This window comes from Arvicanthis niloticus, chromosome 15 (genome assembly GCF_011762505.2).
Source record: "Arvicanthis niloticus isolate mArvNil1 chromosome 15, mArvNil1.pat.X, whole genome shotgun sequence".
Lineage (NCBI taxonomy): Eukaryota > Metazoa > Chordata > Mammalia > Rodentia > Muridae > Arvicanthis > Arvicanthis niloticus.
The window spans coordinates 31,545,862-31,564,990 of record NC_047672.1 but is presented as its reverse complement, the minus strand read 5'-3'; the positions used below and the strand labels follow the sequence as shown (position 1 = coordinate 31,564,990).

At 51.5% G+C, this 19,129-nt stretch overlaps 1 protein-coding gene across 1 annotated transcript in view; it reads right to left on the bottom strand.

Annotated features, from left to right (window-relative positions):
* Podxl (podocalyxin like) overlaps window positions 1-18,902 on the bottom strand; it is a 45,556-nt gene extending 26,654 nt beyond the window's left edge. Inside the window, exon 1 of the mRNA XM_034519420.2 lies at window positions 18,376-18,902. Within this exon, the coding sequence (XP_034375311.1) occupies window positions 18,376-18,457 (82 nt within the window). The 5' untranslated portion in view covers window positions 18,458-18,902. The remainder of the gene's footprint in view (window positions 1-18,375) is intronic.
* Between the last annotated feature and the right edge of the window lie 227 nt (window positions 18,903-19,129).

Below are 19,129 nucleotides of genomic sequence, written 5' to 3'. Positions count from 1 at the left end.
GACCCTGAGACCCAGGCACAGTGAAACATACAGATAGTTTCCAAGGTCCCTCAGAATATGAGCAATGCCCTTGTATGGTACTGTGTAGCGCTGTGCCATACACAGGTAAGTCAGCTTTTCCTGGGACTTATGCAGCCTCTAAGGAAGGCTTGCTCTGAGCTGCCTGCTTCTATGCTCAAGCGACACCCACTCCGTGAGATCCTAGCTTCCCAGGAGAAGCTGCTGGTCCCCAGGAAGGACCTAGGGGGAAGCAGCTCGAGGCTCAGGCAAGTGAGGTCTGTCTGAGTCCTCCCCGTCTCCAGGGCCCATTTTTCCCTGGGCCCCTGATTTACAGCCAGGTTCTTAGAGGCACAAAAACATTGACGCAGCCTTGGAGCATATTCAGTCTGGAAGAGGATAGTCTGAAATCAGTGTCTGCATGAACTCTGAAAGCGCTACAGCATCATCCATTCCCTGCAGCTCCTAGCAACACCATCCTCAGCTCGGCCTTGAGGGCCACCTTCTCTGGTTCTTGAAAAAGACAACTGTGGCTGGATGCAGAGCCCACCCAGGCACAATCCATCCCATCTCAAAAACCTTAACTGTCACAGCAGCTAAGGCTCTTTGTCCAAATCAAGCAGCAATTATATTCTTTTGTCTTTTGAGGGGACACTCTACCACGGAAAACATAGGACATCCCCTGGGAGGGTTTCTCCACTGGTCTATTTAGCTTCCCACATGGGCCTGCTCAGTTTTTCCTTTGCTGGATACCCCAGCTCCCATACGCCACACAACCGTACTTAGTCCCACCGACACTAAGGCAGAGAAAGAGGGTAGGTAGGAGCCCAGGCATCTGACTTAAGTCTCCACAGTAGCTGTGTGGCCAGGCAATTGTCCACTTTCCATTTTTCCCATTGTATCTAAGTGAGCAGTGGGCAGGAAGGGCAGAATGATAACTCTTTAGCTTTAAGTACCCAGAACAGTGGACTCACAAGGCTCAACTACCATGCTGTGTCCCCATGCCCAGAGGCACCTCCAATGTCCAGACCTCAGTTTGGTCCCTACATATTTCCTGCTATAGAGCTGTGGAGACCACTCTTGCCTTCATCCCTCACATTTTCAACATCCTTAGCACGTGGAGGGAGGCTCTGGCTTGCATAGACCCACAGTGTTCTCCTTTCCTGTGCTTCTGGGAGGAGCCAACTTGTTAGCACTGCAAGGGGTGGTGTTTGCTGTCAAGGAGGGTCCTAGAGGAGGGACTAAGCCACTGTGACACAATAATATGCCAAAGAGGAGAGCAAAGGTTTCTGTGAGTCCCAAAGTCTTTCTTACAAACACTTAACTCTGCCCAGGGTGAGCCCAAACACAATCGGAGATGATAGTGTAAATCAATTAAGCATGAATGTGTTCCAATAAAACTTTATTTACAACTGCATACAGCCAAGCGTTTATTGGCAGACCTTTGATGTGATTTTTCTCCTGGGTCTGGGGACTGAAGCTTGTGTTTTCATCCAGCCACAAATCCTGTTCTATGAATTCCCTAGAGCCGCACTGTGTCACTCGTATGCCTGCTGTTAGAAGTAGAGCCAAAGCCTCGCATACAAACAGAGAAAATACACTCAACCCCTGAGAAAACAACCAACCTGTTACCTAACCCCCCAAAGAGGAAAAGTTCTACAGCTCAGCGACAGACCTAGACTTGTGTCGTGATGGGACTTTGTAAGATTCTTTCCCTCTGTATGGCTGTTGCCAACAGCAATACTCCCCACTGCTTAGCTGGGAGGGACTGTGCCCGTTCACCTTGCAGCCCTGCCACCTGCAAGGTGTCTGTCCCAGTAGACACCTAGTGTATTCCAGGGAAGGTGCCAACAGGGACCATACCTCCTGACTCTCAAGGGACTATCAGTGCCGTCTGGCACCAGGGATGGGTACAGCCAGTGCTCCACCAGGTCACTGCACCTAACTAGCTTTCTGCTTCCCTTCCCTCCAGAATAGGTGACTGGAGCCCTGGGCTGTGGGTCCCAGGGCGGCTTCACAATAGCCTCTTCCTCCTTAATTTAAAAAACTGCCCCACTCATATCAAGGCTGGACAAGGCAACCCAGTAAGAAAAGTCCTCAGAGCAGGCAAAAGAGTCAGAGACACCCTCACTCCCACTGTTAGGAGTCTCACAAACACCCCAAGCTAAACAACCATAGCATGTGTGCAGAGGACCTAGTGCAGACCCATGCAGGCGCCGTGACTGTGACTGTCGAGTCTGTCTCTGTGAGCCTCTATGAGCCCTGCTTTGTTGATTCTGTGGACTGTGTTCTCTTGGGGTCCTCGACCCCTCTGCCTTCTACAGTCCCTTCCTCTCTCTATCTGGAGGGGTTCACCAAGCTCCACCTAATGTTTGCAAGGCCTGCTCCTTTCTGAAGGGAAATGGAGGAGCAGTGGCTCTGGGCTTGGAGAGGCACGATAGGGGAAAGAACTTGGAGGAGTGGAGTGGGGGGAGGCTATGCTCAAGATGTGATGTATGAGAGAATAAATAAATAAATAAATAAAGCTGTCCCATTGAGGTGCCTGACTTCCTGGTGTCCTATGTCACGTTAACTGGCAGGCAAGACCTCTAATAGGAACTGTCAGCTAACTCCAGTCATGTAGACCTGGCTGGTTCAGGAGTGTCATCCTCACATCTGCGGCAGCTTTCCCAACCCTCGTGCGCTCTTGAACCCACCAGTCAGAAGGCTCCCTCCGCACACTAATCTCCCACCACAAGCAGAGTCCTCCTATGTGCCACAATTTCTTACCAGGCCAGATTCTCATTTCTCCCATGTTCATGAGAACCCCAACCAAGACACATTAGGGTGACCAAGATGGGGATTTGACTCCAGTGGACAATTTGGGAAAGAGAGGCTTGACGGACCAAGAATCCACTTGGCCTGGCTATCTTACAATAGGCAAGTGACAGCATTTGCTCTCCTGATGGTGGAGGAGCTGCCTCTAAGAGACCTCTGTCTCTAGGTCCACTGCCCCCAGCACAGAAAGTGTGCAGGTGAGTGTGCAGTAGTGATGTACCACACTGCCTAACAACATGATGTAACTGGAATAGATGAGGGTTCATACCTTGGCATAGACATTCACACACATGAACATGCGTACACACAAACACAAACAAGAGGGGAGATTAAAAAGGACAGACACATCACATCTCACAAAGACTATAAAATTGGACATACATTTAAGCCTGCACTGTCTTCCCTCTCCATCTCCCGAAGCAGGAGATGCTGGTAACTGAACCCAGGACACATGCTAGTTAGTAAAGCACTTTGTGACCAAACTATATCTGCAGCCCCATTGTGCCTTTTTGAAATTCCACCACCACCATTACCATTATCACCACCACCACTTGGCACTTCATGGTTTGTGATCGTTAACTCCCCTTGCAGTGTTTCACTGGGAAAGTACACCCACCCCTTATTTGTATGTATCCTGTACCCAGTCTGACAGAAATTAAGATAGTCTAAAGACATTCTTGTGTCTCAATCCATCAAACTGTTCAAACAATAGACCCCAAAGAAATGGGGATTTCCCCCGGGGAGCTCGGGCTGAGAGGAGGACAAGGCACCAGCCAGAGGGAAAACTTGTCTTCCAGAGAGGTTTCTCATAGTTCAGTAACTTGTCAGAGCCTCTTGCGGGATGACTGAAGCCCAGTGATGGATCAGTAGTGACCAGCACCACTTAGATGTGTACGTCTTTGGCCCTTCACTTCAGAACCCCAAAGATGGACTTGGGGGTTTGCTGAATTTCTTTGTCCCCCACCCCTTCCAGTGTGGTCACAATAAAGTCTTTTTCTGCCTTCCACTTTTAATTGGCTTATTAAGAACAGGTGAGTGGACCTGGCTTGGACCACTCCTACTGCTGCTGACTGCCCCATCATTTCCAGCTTACTTTAGGCTTTTATAAACAGCAGTGCAATGCACACCACAGGCTGTGTCCCATGAACATCTGTGTGCACTTCAGGCGGTCCAGTGACAGGGCTGGTGAGGTCCTGCAGAGCAGAGATAGAAGATCCATACCAGAGCCTCCCATTCCCAAGCACACTGGGCCCCAGCGGAGTCAGGTCTTCTCTACCTGGCCACTCTCAGCTCTGCCCAACACCCTCTGGCTGTCACTCAGTGTTAGGGACAGAGGAAGAGCTCTGTGGAGCCAGCCACCTGCTCTAAGACTGACTCGGAAGCTGAGCAACCCCATTTCCACATAAGGCACTGAGGGTAAGGCTAGCTAGCTAGGGTCACAGCTCAGTGATCTCTCCTGTCTCTTCTGATAAAACTCAGAGAGGCCCAGGGTGAGCAATATCCCACCCATTTGGTGCTTCTCCAGGGAGGTCAAGGCCCAGATCTCACCCCAGCTCTACCCTTTAGCCCTCAGCAGGAATCTTAGGAACATTCTGTGACTCAGAGAGGAGGGTAAGAAGAGAACCTGGAACGCCATCCTGTGCCCAGCTCTGTCCTGCTGCTACCTGTGAGGCTGCCCCAAAGCTGCTCCCTCTAGCTCTCCCCCCCCCCCCCCCCCCCGCCCCTGCCTTTGCTTCTCTGCCAGTCACAGCTGTTCCATCTCTACTGGAAGCTTCATCTAAGGATGCCAGCCTGTCCAGCTACCCAGAGAAGGGAAGGGGCTGGGCTCTTCCTGAGGAGGAATGAGTGAGCCATTAGCGTCCTTCAACAGCACCCTCACAGGGCCTCCTAATCCCTTGGCCTGTGGCTGACCATGTGAATCCCAGTCAGTCGGTCTGGGCAAGGTGCCCAGGAGCAGCCTGCCTACTGCCAGTGGTGGGCAGGGACAGAGGTGAGGCCCAGCTGCCTCCCCTGGCCTCCCATCTGCCAACACAGGTTGCTGGACAAAGCCACAGCAGAAGACAGCACCTGGAAAAGTGTTTCCCAAAGGATCCCTTCACCCTGTCATAGCACAGTTTCAATGGGCACCACAGAGAAAGCAAGGGAGGCCTGAGATTTATATGAGCAGGGATCTCCCAGAGCCTGGATTTCCTGTCTGGTAACCATGGGTCAAAACGAACATGAGAGAGAGAGAGAGAGAGAGAGAGAGAGAGAGAGAGAGAGAGAGAGAGAGAATACACTTTGAATAAAGCAACAAAAGACTCTCAGATCCACAGAGACTGGAGGCAAGAGGAGCCAGACAGGTATTCAGGATCCAACACCCTACTGTGGACCGGGGAAACCACAGTGTGTGTCTTGATATACCTATGACACAGAGACGCCAAGGCACAGGTGAGGGTCTCTCTGTCTCTCTCTCTCTCTCTGTCTCTCTGTCTCTCTCTCTCTCTCTCAGTGTAATTTTCTTTTCATTCCCCTATCATAAAGCCTGCCTACCTCTTGCCAGGCAGTGGTGGCACACATCTTTAGTCCCAGCACTCAGTGGGCAGAGGTAGGCAGATTTCAGACTTCGAAGCCAACCTGGTCTACAAAACAAGTTCTAGGACAGCCAGGGCTATGCAGGGAAAAAAAAAATCTTGTCTTGAAAAAAAAAAAAAAAAAAACCATAAAGTCTACCTCTTAAACTTAACCACCAAGGTTTTATTTACTAAAGCCTTCTTATATTGGGCCAAACACAGCCTTTCTATACCAACCAAACCATTGCTTTATTACTTTGTTTCCCTTGTATATGAGGAGAAGCAGACTACAGACTCGGGTGGCTAGGTGGGACTGGTCTCTCAGCCAGATGAGGAAGCTGGACAGAAACCCTGGCAACACAGGGGGACCAGAGGACTACACTCTCCTTCAGCAACACTCGTTCTGACTGCTATGCAGGGCACTGTGGTATTGGCTCATTGTGGTGCCAGCTCTTCCCAGCAGAGCGCCTAGTACTCGACCTGGGGCTCATTCACAAGTCCAGAGGCAAGGCGCATGCGCATTTAGCACCCCACTCTTCCTTTCACAGTTCGGTCAAAAACAACCTCGGTAAATATTTTCCTGAAGGGGCGTGGTATCATTCCCACGCTACCTCCCTGGCCCGTGAACATAGCCAGATGTGTACAGTTTTGAAGTAGACCCTGGAATCCTCTGCCAGGGACCAGCCTCCACTCTTGGCCTGACACAAACAAAGGCATGAAGCCAGAGGGAAGTCCTGCATCCCCAGCTGTGGAACAGTCGCCTCTGGGAACCAGATTGAAAGTTCCGTCTGTGAAATGGAGCCTGTGAATTTCCCTGGGAATGACTGCCTTTCATCAGGTGGAAGCCAGGGGTCATGACCAAAAGTGACCACAAGTGACCTCAAGGGTAGCTTTCCAGATTTCCCAGCTTTGTGTGTTCTGTGCTGCAGATGTCCCTCTTCCAGGAAAGACACTCATGAGCTTCTGACTGAAGAATAATTCTCACCGTTACACCTTTCCTATGCCTGTACTTGGGGCAGTGTGGTGTGGGGGAAACAATTTTGCTAAGGCCTGGCTTCTTCAGCGTCCCCAACTAATGCATCCTGAGGCAGAAAAATAAAGCGAACATTCCATCGCCCAACTCCCCAGCTGGACCCAGGAGGGGAAAGTTTGACAGCCCACCAGAGCACACAAAGCCTGGCCTTCTTTGGGAGTGTGTGAGGAGTGAGCAAACCAAGCCAATGGCTATACCTAAGCCACTCAGGGCTGGCTCCCTTTAAAGCCAGGTCTTAACTCATTGGAGGGTCAGAGCTAGTCTAGGAAGCTTGCTCTCTACAGGTTCAGCCTAGGATGTGAGCCAAGAATCCGGGCAGCCACTGGAAACCAGATTTCCAGACAGCACATGCTCATTCCCTTAAGAGTGTCGAGGTTTAATGACATCACAGAGGACGTGACCACAGTAAATGCACACAAATGCATACACAGGACGGGGGCTGGTTTACAGCTCTACCTTTCCTAGGAATCGGAAGCTGCATTGAATGTTCCTTCTGAAGTTTCTCAAGTCATGGGAAGGGCCAGGCCATCTCACGTCACTTAAGCTGGCTTTTGAAGTTTGGCTTGAGGTGGGTAGGGAAGGTTCCATCCCTTCCCAGCCCCCGCTCGCGTGCGCGCACACACACACACACACACACACACACACACACATACACACACACATACACACACACACTCCCACCCTCACCTCCATCTCTGCATCTCTTACATTTCCAGTTTGCTTCCGTTCAAGTAGCTGCAGAGCCCAGATAGAAATCCAGGCCAAGCTTATTCAATGGCTCACCTGTGTGGGGCCACTCAGACCAATCTAAAACCAAGGGCTATGACTGGGAAAGTCACAACCCTCCCCTCCCCCCCCCCCCCCACACATACACCATTACCCATTCCCATTTGGAAAGTGGAGACAGCTCCACATCAAGATTCCTCCATTCCAGAGTGACCAACAGCACAAGGAGGTCCTCAGCTTGTCTCTGCATTTCTTTGAGCCTGGTCCCTGCTGGGACAGGGTGATATGCCCAGAGTTATCCAGGCAAAGGAACTGGTACCCATCCTTCAGGCTGGGTAAGCCACGGACAGGCAGGAAGACACTGAGCAGCCAGGGCAGGCTGTGGCTAAGCCCACAACGTTCCATAGTCAGTGACTAGGTACTTTCATTCTCAGTAAAAATCCAGGAAATGAAGCTCTGAATACAGCTCAGTGACAGGGCACTTGACATTCATCCATCACACATTGGACTGTGGTTCAATCCTGAGTTCAGATGATTGATCTCTTCTCATTTTCCCTGCTTACCCTGCCCCTCCACCACATACACCCCTGCAACACAGCCCTAGTTAGAGTTACAGAGGGCCTGGGGAAGTTGAAGTATCAGGAATGCAAACTTCTGTGTCCTACCCTTGGCATTATTTTTCCTCTGCATTCACAGTCATATCAGAGCCAGGGGACCCTGGGTACCACTTGATCCCACCCCAACAACTGAGAAATAGACTCTGACTGTGACAGATGGTCAGAGTTGGTTTTCTTTGCCATCTAGAAACCCTGTGGTCCATCCAATACAGCTATTCATCCTTGACTTGAAACATGAATAGCCCTGGGCTGCCAACCCCAGCTCCTGCCTCTTTTAGCTTTTGGACTGGTCGGGGAAGGGATTCATCTGACCCACAGTGAGAAGGAGGGAGGCTTCTATGACACTATATGATCAGGCACTCCACTGTGATCCAGTGGTTGGCAGCATCCCAGAACTGCACACATGAACAGCCATAGCTATAGTTACAGAAGGCCCGGGAAGAGCTGTGGCTGGCATGTCGTTGTGATTGTCCTAAGGTGTCCTGGAATCCATCATCGTGCATGTTCTGTGAGCATACAGGACAGCACTCTCAGGTTCTGCCAGAGCTTAAGGGAATAAATTCAGAAAATGTCCTGCCTAAGTGCCTACCCCCACCCCACCCCCAGGAAGCCCAGGGGAAGGAGAACAGACCATGGGGGTCCCATCTCCTGCATCTCCCGAGCACACAGCCCTGGTCCTCCGAAGCCTTAGCCCTCTGAAGCCACAAAGCCAGAACCAGGGTGGTCTTACAAGAAGCAAGTGGGTGGGGTGCTCCTAGTTGCACTGTTACCCAACAGTGCAAGGCAGGGAGACAGGGGACACACTGCACTTTGTTTGTGCTCAGGCTTGGGTGGGAACTGAACCTGCTTAAGCAAGGGGTACTCCTTGTCACTGCCTCAGTTGGGGAAGTGGCATACGGGACAGCAGCAGCTAGGAAAGCTAATGCCAGCCTGTGGCTACTGTTTGGCTTAACCAGCTTTACAGCAAGTCTCCATGCTCCAGAATGTCTCCTCCCCTCTGACACCTAGGACCTGAGATGCCCCGAGGGGGGGGAGAGTTTACAGGAATTGGGGTAGGAGGCAAGGGAGGGAAAGAGGAGCCAATAGCAACCAGAGAAGTGTTGGCAGGCAAGGAGCTCAAAAGATCAAACACCGGAAACAAGAGTCCACAAACCCAGTGTTTATTTGTTTGTTTGACAAGGTCTCATGCAGATTTGGCTATCTTCAAACTCTTATGTAGTTAAGGCTGACTTTAAACTTCTGAGCCTCCTGCCTCCACCTCCCCAGTGCTGGGATTACAGGTACATGCCTCTCACTGCCAGGTTGATGCAATGCTGGGCTTAATGTGACATTGAAGGTCAAACCTAGGGCCCTGTGCACCCAGCAAGCTCTCTACCAACTGAAGGCATCCCTGCCCCCACCCCTACTCCTTTTAATAGCACTTAGCACTTCCCAAGTCTGCTAAGGAGCCAGCCTGGCTAACACCCAGAGAGTGCTGCAAGACTTAACTTGTTCCCATGTGCCTGGTTCAAGCACCTTCATGAACTCAGTCTCCCACATGATTTCCTAGAAAAGTGTGTGTGTGTGTGTGTGTGTGTGTGTGTACACATACATATAACCTTGGCTAGCTTAGAACTGGCTATAAAGATCAGATTGGCCTCAAATTTATAGAGATCTGCCTGCCTCTGCCTCCCAAATGCTGGGATTAAAGACACGTGCCACCATGCCCCAGCAATATATATGTTCTCTTAAAAAGAAAAACATAATTTCTATTCAGTGCTACAGTATATGAGGGGTACTGGGCTACAGTCAGGTCAGTACGAATGAAAACATGAGACTGTATTTAGAGCCAGGGACAGGGGTGTACGCCTTTAGTTCCAGCAAAGGCATATGAATCTCTGAGTTTGAGGCCAGCCTGGTCTACACAGCAAGTTCCAGGACAGCCCAAAAAGAGAGACCCTGTCTCAAAAAACTAGAGGGGGGGGTGATGAAGGGAGGAAGGGAGATTGATTGATCAATTGATTGATTGGCACTGAGCCTCAATGAAGGGAAAGAATGAGTGACATTTCTCCAACTTTGCGTCGTGGCTTCCCTTTTAATCATAGGACATGTATTTAGCTCACTGACCAAGCATTCACTGAGAGCCATCCTATTAAATCTTGAGGGGCCACTAGTGTTCTTTGCAAACAGTTTGGTAAGCAGCTTGCCTTATGCACTGTGAGAGTACACAGTCCCCTATGATGCTTGCTCTGACTTACCATTTGGGTAAACTGAGGCATGCAATGGTGCCCCGACTGCAATGCTGGGGCACACGGATCTATGAGAACATTAAACTGTCTTTCTCCCTTTCTCCCTCTTCTCTGCTTCGTAGGAAAATATCCCCTCCCCCATCTCCTCAGGCTTCCAGCTGGAGGTCTGCAGCTTCTTAAATCTCCCTTTCCAGCCTCTATCTGCCCCGCCCCATCTCCAGAGAAGGAAAATGTGGAGCCGGAAGCCCACAAGCCCAACACTGCACCATGCTTAGATTAGATGGAAGATATCACTGGAAAGGGAAGCTGGATTCTGGGTAGGGTGGGCTGACACCAGGAAGGAAGCTGCTTGGCGAAACTGGAAAGGGAGCTGGCAGATAGATATGCGGCAGGACTGGCCAAGGAAACCATCAGCCAATCACATGGACATTTATCCTGGTAGAAAAGGGGCCATGAGAGACCAGACCACAACCCTTGAGGGCTCCCAGGGTCAGCACGCCTGTGGCTTCAGGAAAACCTGCACTGACAATTAACACCTAAAGGTGAGAAGAGCACCCACTGCCCAGGGCTGGGGTGAGAAACATTTGGGTGGGGACCACGAAGGTGGGGGCTAGAATCCAGAGCACCTACTAAGCCAACTTCCTCTGAACATTCTCACCTGGGGTTGTAACTAACCCTCAAGCGGTGGCCCTACATAACCTGGCCATGAGATAGTCACCATGACCTTGAAGGACAAAGCTTGACCTTATGAAGTTACCATGGGTGGAAGACGCCAGGAGTGGGATCTATTTAATCACATCCCACAACAAGCTAGGACTGTCCCTGAGAAAAGGGACATACTTATGTTTTGCCACGCAGCGGATACACCACTTCTGTGACTCTATTTGACCAGCGCTGTTGGGGAATGGGTTCATTACACTGACTGGAAAACAAGGCCAAGGAGCAAATCCAAGGTCACGGGTTAGCAAGTGAGAGGCAAAATGGAGGCTAAATCCCAAGCCTGTAACTCCAACATCCGGACATTGTATCAGGATGTCTCCATTTACCTTTCTCTGGCAGTAAAACATCTTTCTCAAAGGAACTCCCATGCAGAACAGACAAATGCAGTTACACTCAATGGATAGACACAAACCTAGCCCCCAGATGAAAACGATAAGAAAACTCTTAGTTTTCTTTCAAGTATATTCCCTAAGCTCTTGGTAGCCCCTCAGTAGCTCCCCAAAGCACCTCTACCAGGCTTGTAAGTCGTTGGTCCCAGATGTTTCTCATCTCCCAACACAAAGACCCTAGGGGGCACTCTTCTCATCTTTTGGCATTTTGTCAATCCGGGTTATTCTGAAGCCACAGGTGTGCCTACCTAGGTGCAGTTCGGCATGGGACTCCTAAGAGGATGTTGTCCTTTGCCTATACATGTATCCATGGAAACATGAGGGGAAATGGTGTGTGTGTGTGGTGTGGTGTGTGTCCGAGTGTGTATTCATGCACATGCGTGCAGAGATATTCCAGTCTTATCCCGAGGCCAGTGCAGGAACCCAGGTTCTCCCCTATGCCTGCTCTACAGCTCATGGGAAACTTCAGGGCAACTGGCTCAAGTGGCCTAGCTGGGGGCAGAGGAGCCTGGATGGGAAAACTGGTTTCTCTGCCTTCAAAGGTACTTCTCCTTCAATAGCCCACACCTAGGTTCTCCAGATTTCAGACTGCACTGAGGTCAGAGGCATCAAAGCCTAAGGCCATGGAGAAACCAATTAACTCTCTTTCCCTTCTGCAGGGTTGGACCCTGACGACTGGACCCTGACGTGTCAGGGAAAGGAGGATGACTAAAGCCACAAGCAGCCTGAGGCGGCCACAAACAAGCACTCCAGAGGAACCTTGCCCAGGACCTATCCCGGTACCCACCTCTACTTCTTTATAACGTAACTAACTATTTTTGGTCAAATAAAAGTTATTCTTTCTGAAGTAAAGCACTCTTTCCTGATTCTCTTGCTGTTAGACATCAGAGTGTGATTAAGTTCAGTTCAGCAAAATGCTCTTGGGAAAGTCATGCATAGTTTTGGGTAGATACCTTCAAGGAGGAGCTACAATGTTCTTATTTCTTCCTTTTGTCCTGACAGGTGGAATCCTATCACAAGCCATAGGTCTGTGAGCGAATGAGGGCAGAACCGACACTGCAGTACTCTGAACTTCCAATAGGAGAACAATTTAACTTGCCGTAGATGTTGTCTCCACTGAAGGACATTTAGAGCGAGGACCACACAGCCACACCGGAGACCTGAGGCTGCTGAGCTCCTGTGGTTCTCCTCCTGGGAGACTCCGTGTTCTGGATCATGCTCACTTGTCTATTTCTCCAAACTCCCTGGCCAGCTCCTGCCTGCCACCTCCACCGTTCTGGACTCAGGTCAGGAGTGGAGGGTACAGAGCTGGTACGTAAGACTCACTCACTCAGCAAGGATTTACTGAACATCTACTATGGGTTAGGGACTTCTCTAGAGGCCGTGGCTACAGTACTAACTAAAGTTTCTGACCTCATGATATAGTGTTTCTCAACCTTCCTAAGGCAGCAACCCCTTAGTCCAGTTTCTCACGTTGTGGTGACCTCTTCCACCAAAAAATTATTTTTGTTGTTACTTCATAAGTGTAATGTGCGATTGTTATGGATCATAATGTAAATACCTGATATGTAGGATATCTGATATGCAACCCCTTTTAAAGGGTCATGACTGGCAGGCTGGAAACCGCTGGTCTAGTAAGAGAGAGAGAGAGAGAGAGAGAGAGAGAGAGAGAGAGAGAGAGAATGGGAGAAAGTATTGAAGGCAAGGAATGGGGTTGGGTTATGTGTCCTGGAAAGCTCTCTCAAGAAGGTAACACTTGGGCAGGGTGTGGGTGAGTTGGAAGAATTCTTGTTTAGCATGTATGAAGCCTGGCCACTCAATCTCCAGCACTGTGTAAACTGTTGGTCACCGTGATACACACCCAGAGGTGGAGGCAGGAGAATAAGAATCAAGCTTACATAGGGGAATTTCAGGCCAGCTGGAGTTCTGTGAAACTGTCTAAAAAATAAAAGAAGTTTTGAAGTGGGAAGCAGGAGCCTTGAGAATGTTTGAGGAACGACATGGTTAGGTGACCAACTGTAATTCCTTGTGCCTCAACTTCCCTTCTCTGGAATGGACAGAAATAGAGGCTACCCAGTGACAACTCTGTGCTTCGCCAGCTTTAGCCTCTGTGACACTAGTGGGGCGCTCTCAGAGAGCAGCAGGGGCATCCATTCAGACAGAGTCTCAAGAGACTTGCAGCTCAGGCTAAGTTCTGTGGGTTTGAGCTCCATGATGGAGGCCTCAGACATTGGCTAAGTACTTAGGGATCACAGAATGCCTGGGACTTGTCACAGTATTGCCCTGTCTACCCTGACCAGTCAGTTCAAGGCTTGAACTCACACAGCTGTAGGCCCCTAGTTGTCCCAAAACCCCCCAGGGGCCTGGTTCTTGAGGGGGGCCTCCCGCACCCCAACGTGGGGCTGTATGCCATCCTAGGTCAGCCACTCCTCACAATTCTCTACCCTTGGGTTGAGGCATGTAGCTTTCCGGCTATGACAATTGGCGGACGGGGTGCCACCCTGCACCCTGGCCCTAGGGAAATGCGAGGTGGCTGACCTGAGGGGGATGAGGGTACAAAGGAAGAGAGAGGGTGGTGGTGGTGGTATGTGCTGAGAGGGTAGGGGCCAGAGAAGGAAGGGACGAGCTGGTGGCCCAGAGGCCAACGCGATGACTATATTGGTGGGCCTGTGTCTCAGACTCGGGGAGGTGAGGGTTAGAAAGTTATGGATGAGGCCACTCTTCCCATGATCCCTCCTTTGACCAACTGTTTATTCCAGGTACTGGCTGGATGTTGTGGATGCCACAGGAACTCTCAGGCCCGTTGACACACACAATCACAACTCAAGCTGCCAGCTTTGTGACTGTACTCGGAGGTTCTGTCCGGCCAGATCACGCCAAGCTTCAGTCACCTTAATGGCAGACAGGAAGGGACAGATTTGGTTAAAGGCTACATTTGTCAACCTTCACCAAATTCCTCCAGTCCCCAGAAGAGAAACGGCACCAAACAGGCAGAATTCAGTTCTACAGCTACACACACCTGTTGTCTCTTGCCAAGCCCTTGGGAACACCCAGAAAGAGGCAATGTCCCTTCTTGGTCTACACCTCTCATCTGGAAAGTAAGCGAGTTCTAGCAGGTGAGTCCCAGGTGTCTCTCAGCCCTGAGAGTCTTAGAACAGTTATACAGAGATGGTATAGAAACTATCCTTGGGCAACTGGAGTCCGTTATTCACATTTTTTTTTCTTTTACTTTGAGATGTGGTCTCCTGTAGCCTAGGCTGGCCTAGAACTTTCTATTCTCCCTCCCTCCACATCCCAAATACTAGAATTACAGGTGTGCAGCTATGCTCACTCCCTGTGGTACTGGCGATCAGACGCAGGACTTTGTGTATTTTAGTTCTACAAGTTGAACTCCGTCCCCAGGTCCTGGATCCCACTTTGAGTAAGTAGTGGGCTGCGGCCTACAGAAGCCTTATCTCAAGTATTACTGCCAGTGAGACGCTCCTTACAATGCTTTGCTTTTTGAGACAGGGTCTCACGTATCTCAGGCTGACCTCCAGTTTCCTATGAAACCAATGACTTTCAACTTCTGATAGCCCTGTGTCAGCCTCCCAGGTGCTTGACTTGTGCCGCTATGCTGGGTTTACTCAGTGCTAGGAGATGAACTGAGAGTTCAAGCATGTCCTCATCCCATAACGTATCTTTTGAGTAGATTATTTTCTTGAAAGGTTTATTTTGTTTTGTTTTGTTTTGTTTTGTTTGTTTGTTTGTTTTGGAGACATGGTCCCACTGTGTAGCTGGCCTGGGACTCAGAGATCCCCTCACTTCTGAATGCTAGGCCTGAGGACATGTTCCACCATATCCAGCTTTTAAGTCTTTACTTAAAGAACATTCTTAGGCTTCTGTGGGCCTGAGAGTCACAGTCCCAGATCTGACACTTCCTTGGATCTTTCACAGCCTCACAAGTGGACGAGACACACGACAGAAAGATTTGTCCCACAATGTTTCTGGGAACAGGCTGTGACAGGAAACCCTACCAGCTGAGCTGCTTGCCCTGCCTCAGACATTCTGGGCACAAATAAGAATAGAGCCCAGAGCTGAAAGTCACCCCTGCCCTAGGTCTGCTGGGTCTCCAGGCCAGCTTAGGCGGGTGAGCAGTACAACTTCATCCTGTCTCCAGCTGTGGAGAGCAGCACTGGCTGGAGCAGAGACTGTACACAGCTGGAAAAGGGGTCCACTATAGACATCTATGCCTAGGAGCCGAGCTGCCGGGATTCCCTTTCAGGTCAACAGCCAAGAAGCACATGCTCGCACAAGATTCGAGTTCTCTAAGGGCTCTACTCGTGGAGAGGCACAGCAGGCTATGGAGCCCAACAGGGCTCCACAGGCTCAAGAGATAACTCATTCAGCAGCCTCCTCCCCAGGGACTCTAACCCCATGATGCCTTCCCCCCTCAGCTTCTAAAGGTAGTCTCCTCCTTGTGGATAGGGGCCCCCAGGAAGAGAGGCAGACTCTCAGGAGGTCTTCACTTGAGTCTAACACTCCACACAGGCAGTGTGACCTCCAGAAGACTTTAAACTGCTGGTCTCTGAACCACCCCGGGAGGCCACAACCCCTCTGAAGCCTCTGTGCCTTTAGCACAGACTGAGAGCAGCAGTCTGGCTACCTCTGTTGATGCATACCTCAGAGTGAATCCTGTCAGAAAACCCCTGCCCCCGTCCCCACTTCTGGAACCTTCCCTTCAACCTAGGGGCTGGTTCCCTCCCCTTATAGAATTCCTCACATAGCCCACCTCAAACTCCCTAGAGTTGGCTCCCATCCCCCAGCCTGCATTCCCCCTACACCTTACAATTCATCCTAGCTTAGAGACCCTAGGAGGAGCTCTCCCACCCCCTGCGGATCCTTTTTTACTTTAAAAATCTCCATACGAAAACACTCCAGGAAGCTCTTCACAGCCCACACTGGGCTCATTAAGACAGCCTCCCTTTGCCTGTAGGAAGCAGTCACACAACGACTGCCACTCGCCAACGTCAGCAGCATCCCGATGCTCTGGCTGTCTCAAGCCCATCAAGTGCCCAATACACCCATCCAATTCACAGCAGTACCAAGCCGCTGCTGATACTGGTGAGTTGGCTACTGTGTTAAACCTGTTACCCTTACTGTTGCTTCATCAGATGAAGACAACCCTCGAAGCAGGTTTGTGATCACTTCAGTAGGAAGTTGAGGCTTGGGAAAGCACACTGCCTCATCCACAGGCACACAAGTGTGGGGCCCAGTCTGAGATGGTGTCAACCCACCTGTCTCCTGCCAGGAATTTATCCATCAAATGGCCATCAGCTGGAGAGGACTAAATCAGTCTCTCTTTTCATCAGCCAAGGAACATGGAAGCCAAGACATCTACAACAGCGGAAACAGAGGTCCCCTTCTGTTCCTCCATTCTACTTTACAGATAGGAAAGTGGAGTGCAAAGGTCTGACTTGCCCTGTGGCAAAGGAAAAGCCCAGAAAGGATCCCAGGGTAAAGGTTGTTTACCTCCAGGGTGTGCTCAAGTCACAAGGAGGAACGCTGGAGACCTGTCCCTGTCCGGATATTCCTTTGTTACAGAGACCTGCACAGTAAGCTTACAGTTTTGCATCTCATCACAGAATTCCACAGAAATGGGGCTGAGGAAGGCTGTCATCAGCCAGTAAGGGAGCTGGCCTAGAGGAAGGTGTGTAAAATCACCACAACCCATCCCAGGTTTGCTCTCTAAGCCATTTTGCCCTGGATATAATTCACCAACATCATAATCAGTTTGCTGTCCTCGTCATCAATGTGACCGTTCCTCCTTGCCACCAAACACTGTCAAAGAACATCTCTATATTGCCACATACTGTAAGTATGATATTTTGGGGTTCGGGTATCCGGGGCTCAGTGATGCTTGATGTCCAGGGACCAGGCTGGGAGCAGTTCACTGATGGCTTCGAGGCATCTCCCTTTAGCCTGTATCTTCTCCAAGCTTGGCTTCTATACAATCAGAATCACTGCGGGCTAGCTAGCCCATCTGGCTTTTGAATGGTACTAGGGGCTCGCCCTCCAAAAGACTGCGTGTGAAGACGCACCAAAAAGTTGCCAAGGCACTCCACAAACTTGCTGTCCCTTCTGATCATGTCAACGGTAGACTGTGGCCCTCCAAGCTCTTCCCATCTTCCTCGAATTGCACCCCTCCTCAAGGGACACAGCCCTTCCCCCAGGCCACCCGCTGAAGGTTAAATCTCCATTCCCTCACCACCCTGCCTCTTCTCATTGTTCCCCCAACACTAACTCCCACAATCGACAGAGTCCCTTCCTCGTCTGGGCGGTCACCACAGTACTTCTGACCCTGGAAAGCCTCCTCTCGATACTTTCTCCCGGTAGCTACCTGCTCAGGAAGAATAGGTTACTCGGTTTACGAAATGTCCCTCTCTCCTGGGCTGAGTCTCTCAGCTGTTTGGCAGGGACTTTGGGACACCTGCTCTGGTTACGTTTGCAGACACTGCCTGACCTCTTAAACAGAAAGTAACATTCCACCTTCAGAAAAAAAGATAGTGGGACTGTCTCCAAGCTGGGTCTGATGGGAGATGGGTGCCTGAGGTATTCCTAAGACACAGTTCAAACCTCATTTGTGAAAGGAGTTTCTTGTTTACACAAAGGGGTGGGAGGGGCCCACCATCCTGGCCACGGTCTGAAAAAGGATCAGGTCCCGTGGCAACAGGAAGGCAAAGTCCCCACTGAACCAGGCTCTGGGACCGTAGAAGGAGCACTTAGTCCACCTGTGCCGGGACAGGCTTAAGAAAAAGCGCCTGGACGAGAAACACGCTGCGCTCCTGGGCACTTAGAGGTTTACGGTCTGCTCCAGGGGCTCCTTCTTGTGATCCCTGTCCGTCGCTTTGCTTAGTTTCAACGACCTCTCAATTCGGTCCCTGGTCGCCTCAAACACGAGAAAGAGAAGTCGCATTCCGGTGGTCCCGAGGCAATCTAGGACCTCCCAACAACCCAAAGTTTTCCCCCTTTTTCCAGAGAACCCACCAAGTGGCCCCTTTACAACCTCACACGCTCCGGCTCACTCTACACCAGTGAAGACTAGGGGTAAATCCACGATCTGGCCCCGCACCTGCGGCGTTCTCCAATTTAGAGGGGGCGTGGATGGTGCCAAGGTCAGGACTCTGCGTGCGGCCACGCGGGAGAGGCTACTAGCGGTCGGACCACGCGGTGCAGCCGGCTTCCCAGGAACCCCACCAGGCTTGGGGCGGAGGGGAACGACCAAGGGTCCCGGCAGAGCCGTGTTTGTTCACTCACCGGCAGACTGGGAGAGAGATGGAGGAGACAGTAGCAGCACCAGCTGCAGTAGCAGCGCGGAGAGCGCCAGAGTGGAGCGCATGGTTGGCCTCGCCCGGGGACTCAGAGCAGGTGGCTGCGGCGCTGGCGCAGGGTCGCGCGCCTGGACGGCGGGAGCGTCGGCGCCGCTCGGGGACGCCTGGCGACAGCCGCGAACTCCGGAGTCGCGATCCGGTGGCTCCTCCTGCCTGCCGCAGAGCTGGTCTGGGACGCGGAGCCAGCAGCGAGGAGCGAAGGTGGCTGTGGCCCGGGCGGTGTCTGCGCGGCTGCAGCCTCGTGCACGTTGCTGCGATGACTCCCGCCCCGTCCCGTCCGCGCTGGCCTCCGCCCCCTCCCCCAGGAGCTCGCCCACAGCGGCGGCGGGGTCGGGCGGGGCGGCGGCTGGGCGGGCGCTGGGCTGCGAACAATAAGCAGAGGAGGAAACTCCGCCCTGGAGCGCGGCGGGCGGGGGAGCAGGGGCTGGCGGTCCCCGGCCGTTCGTGTGTGTGTGTGTGTGTGTGTGTGTGTGTGTGTGTGTGTGTGTGTGTGTGTGTGTGTGTGTGTGTGTGTGCGTGTGCGTGTGCGCGCGCGCGCGCGCGCGCACTGTGGATCTGTGCTCATGCTGTGCTCGCCTGTGGATCTGTGCTCATGCTGTGCGCGCGCCAGGGACCCTGTCAGACAATCAGTCCCTGCCGCCGATGTCCTACGCATTGCTTTTGCATGGGATCAGTCGGGA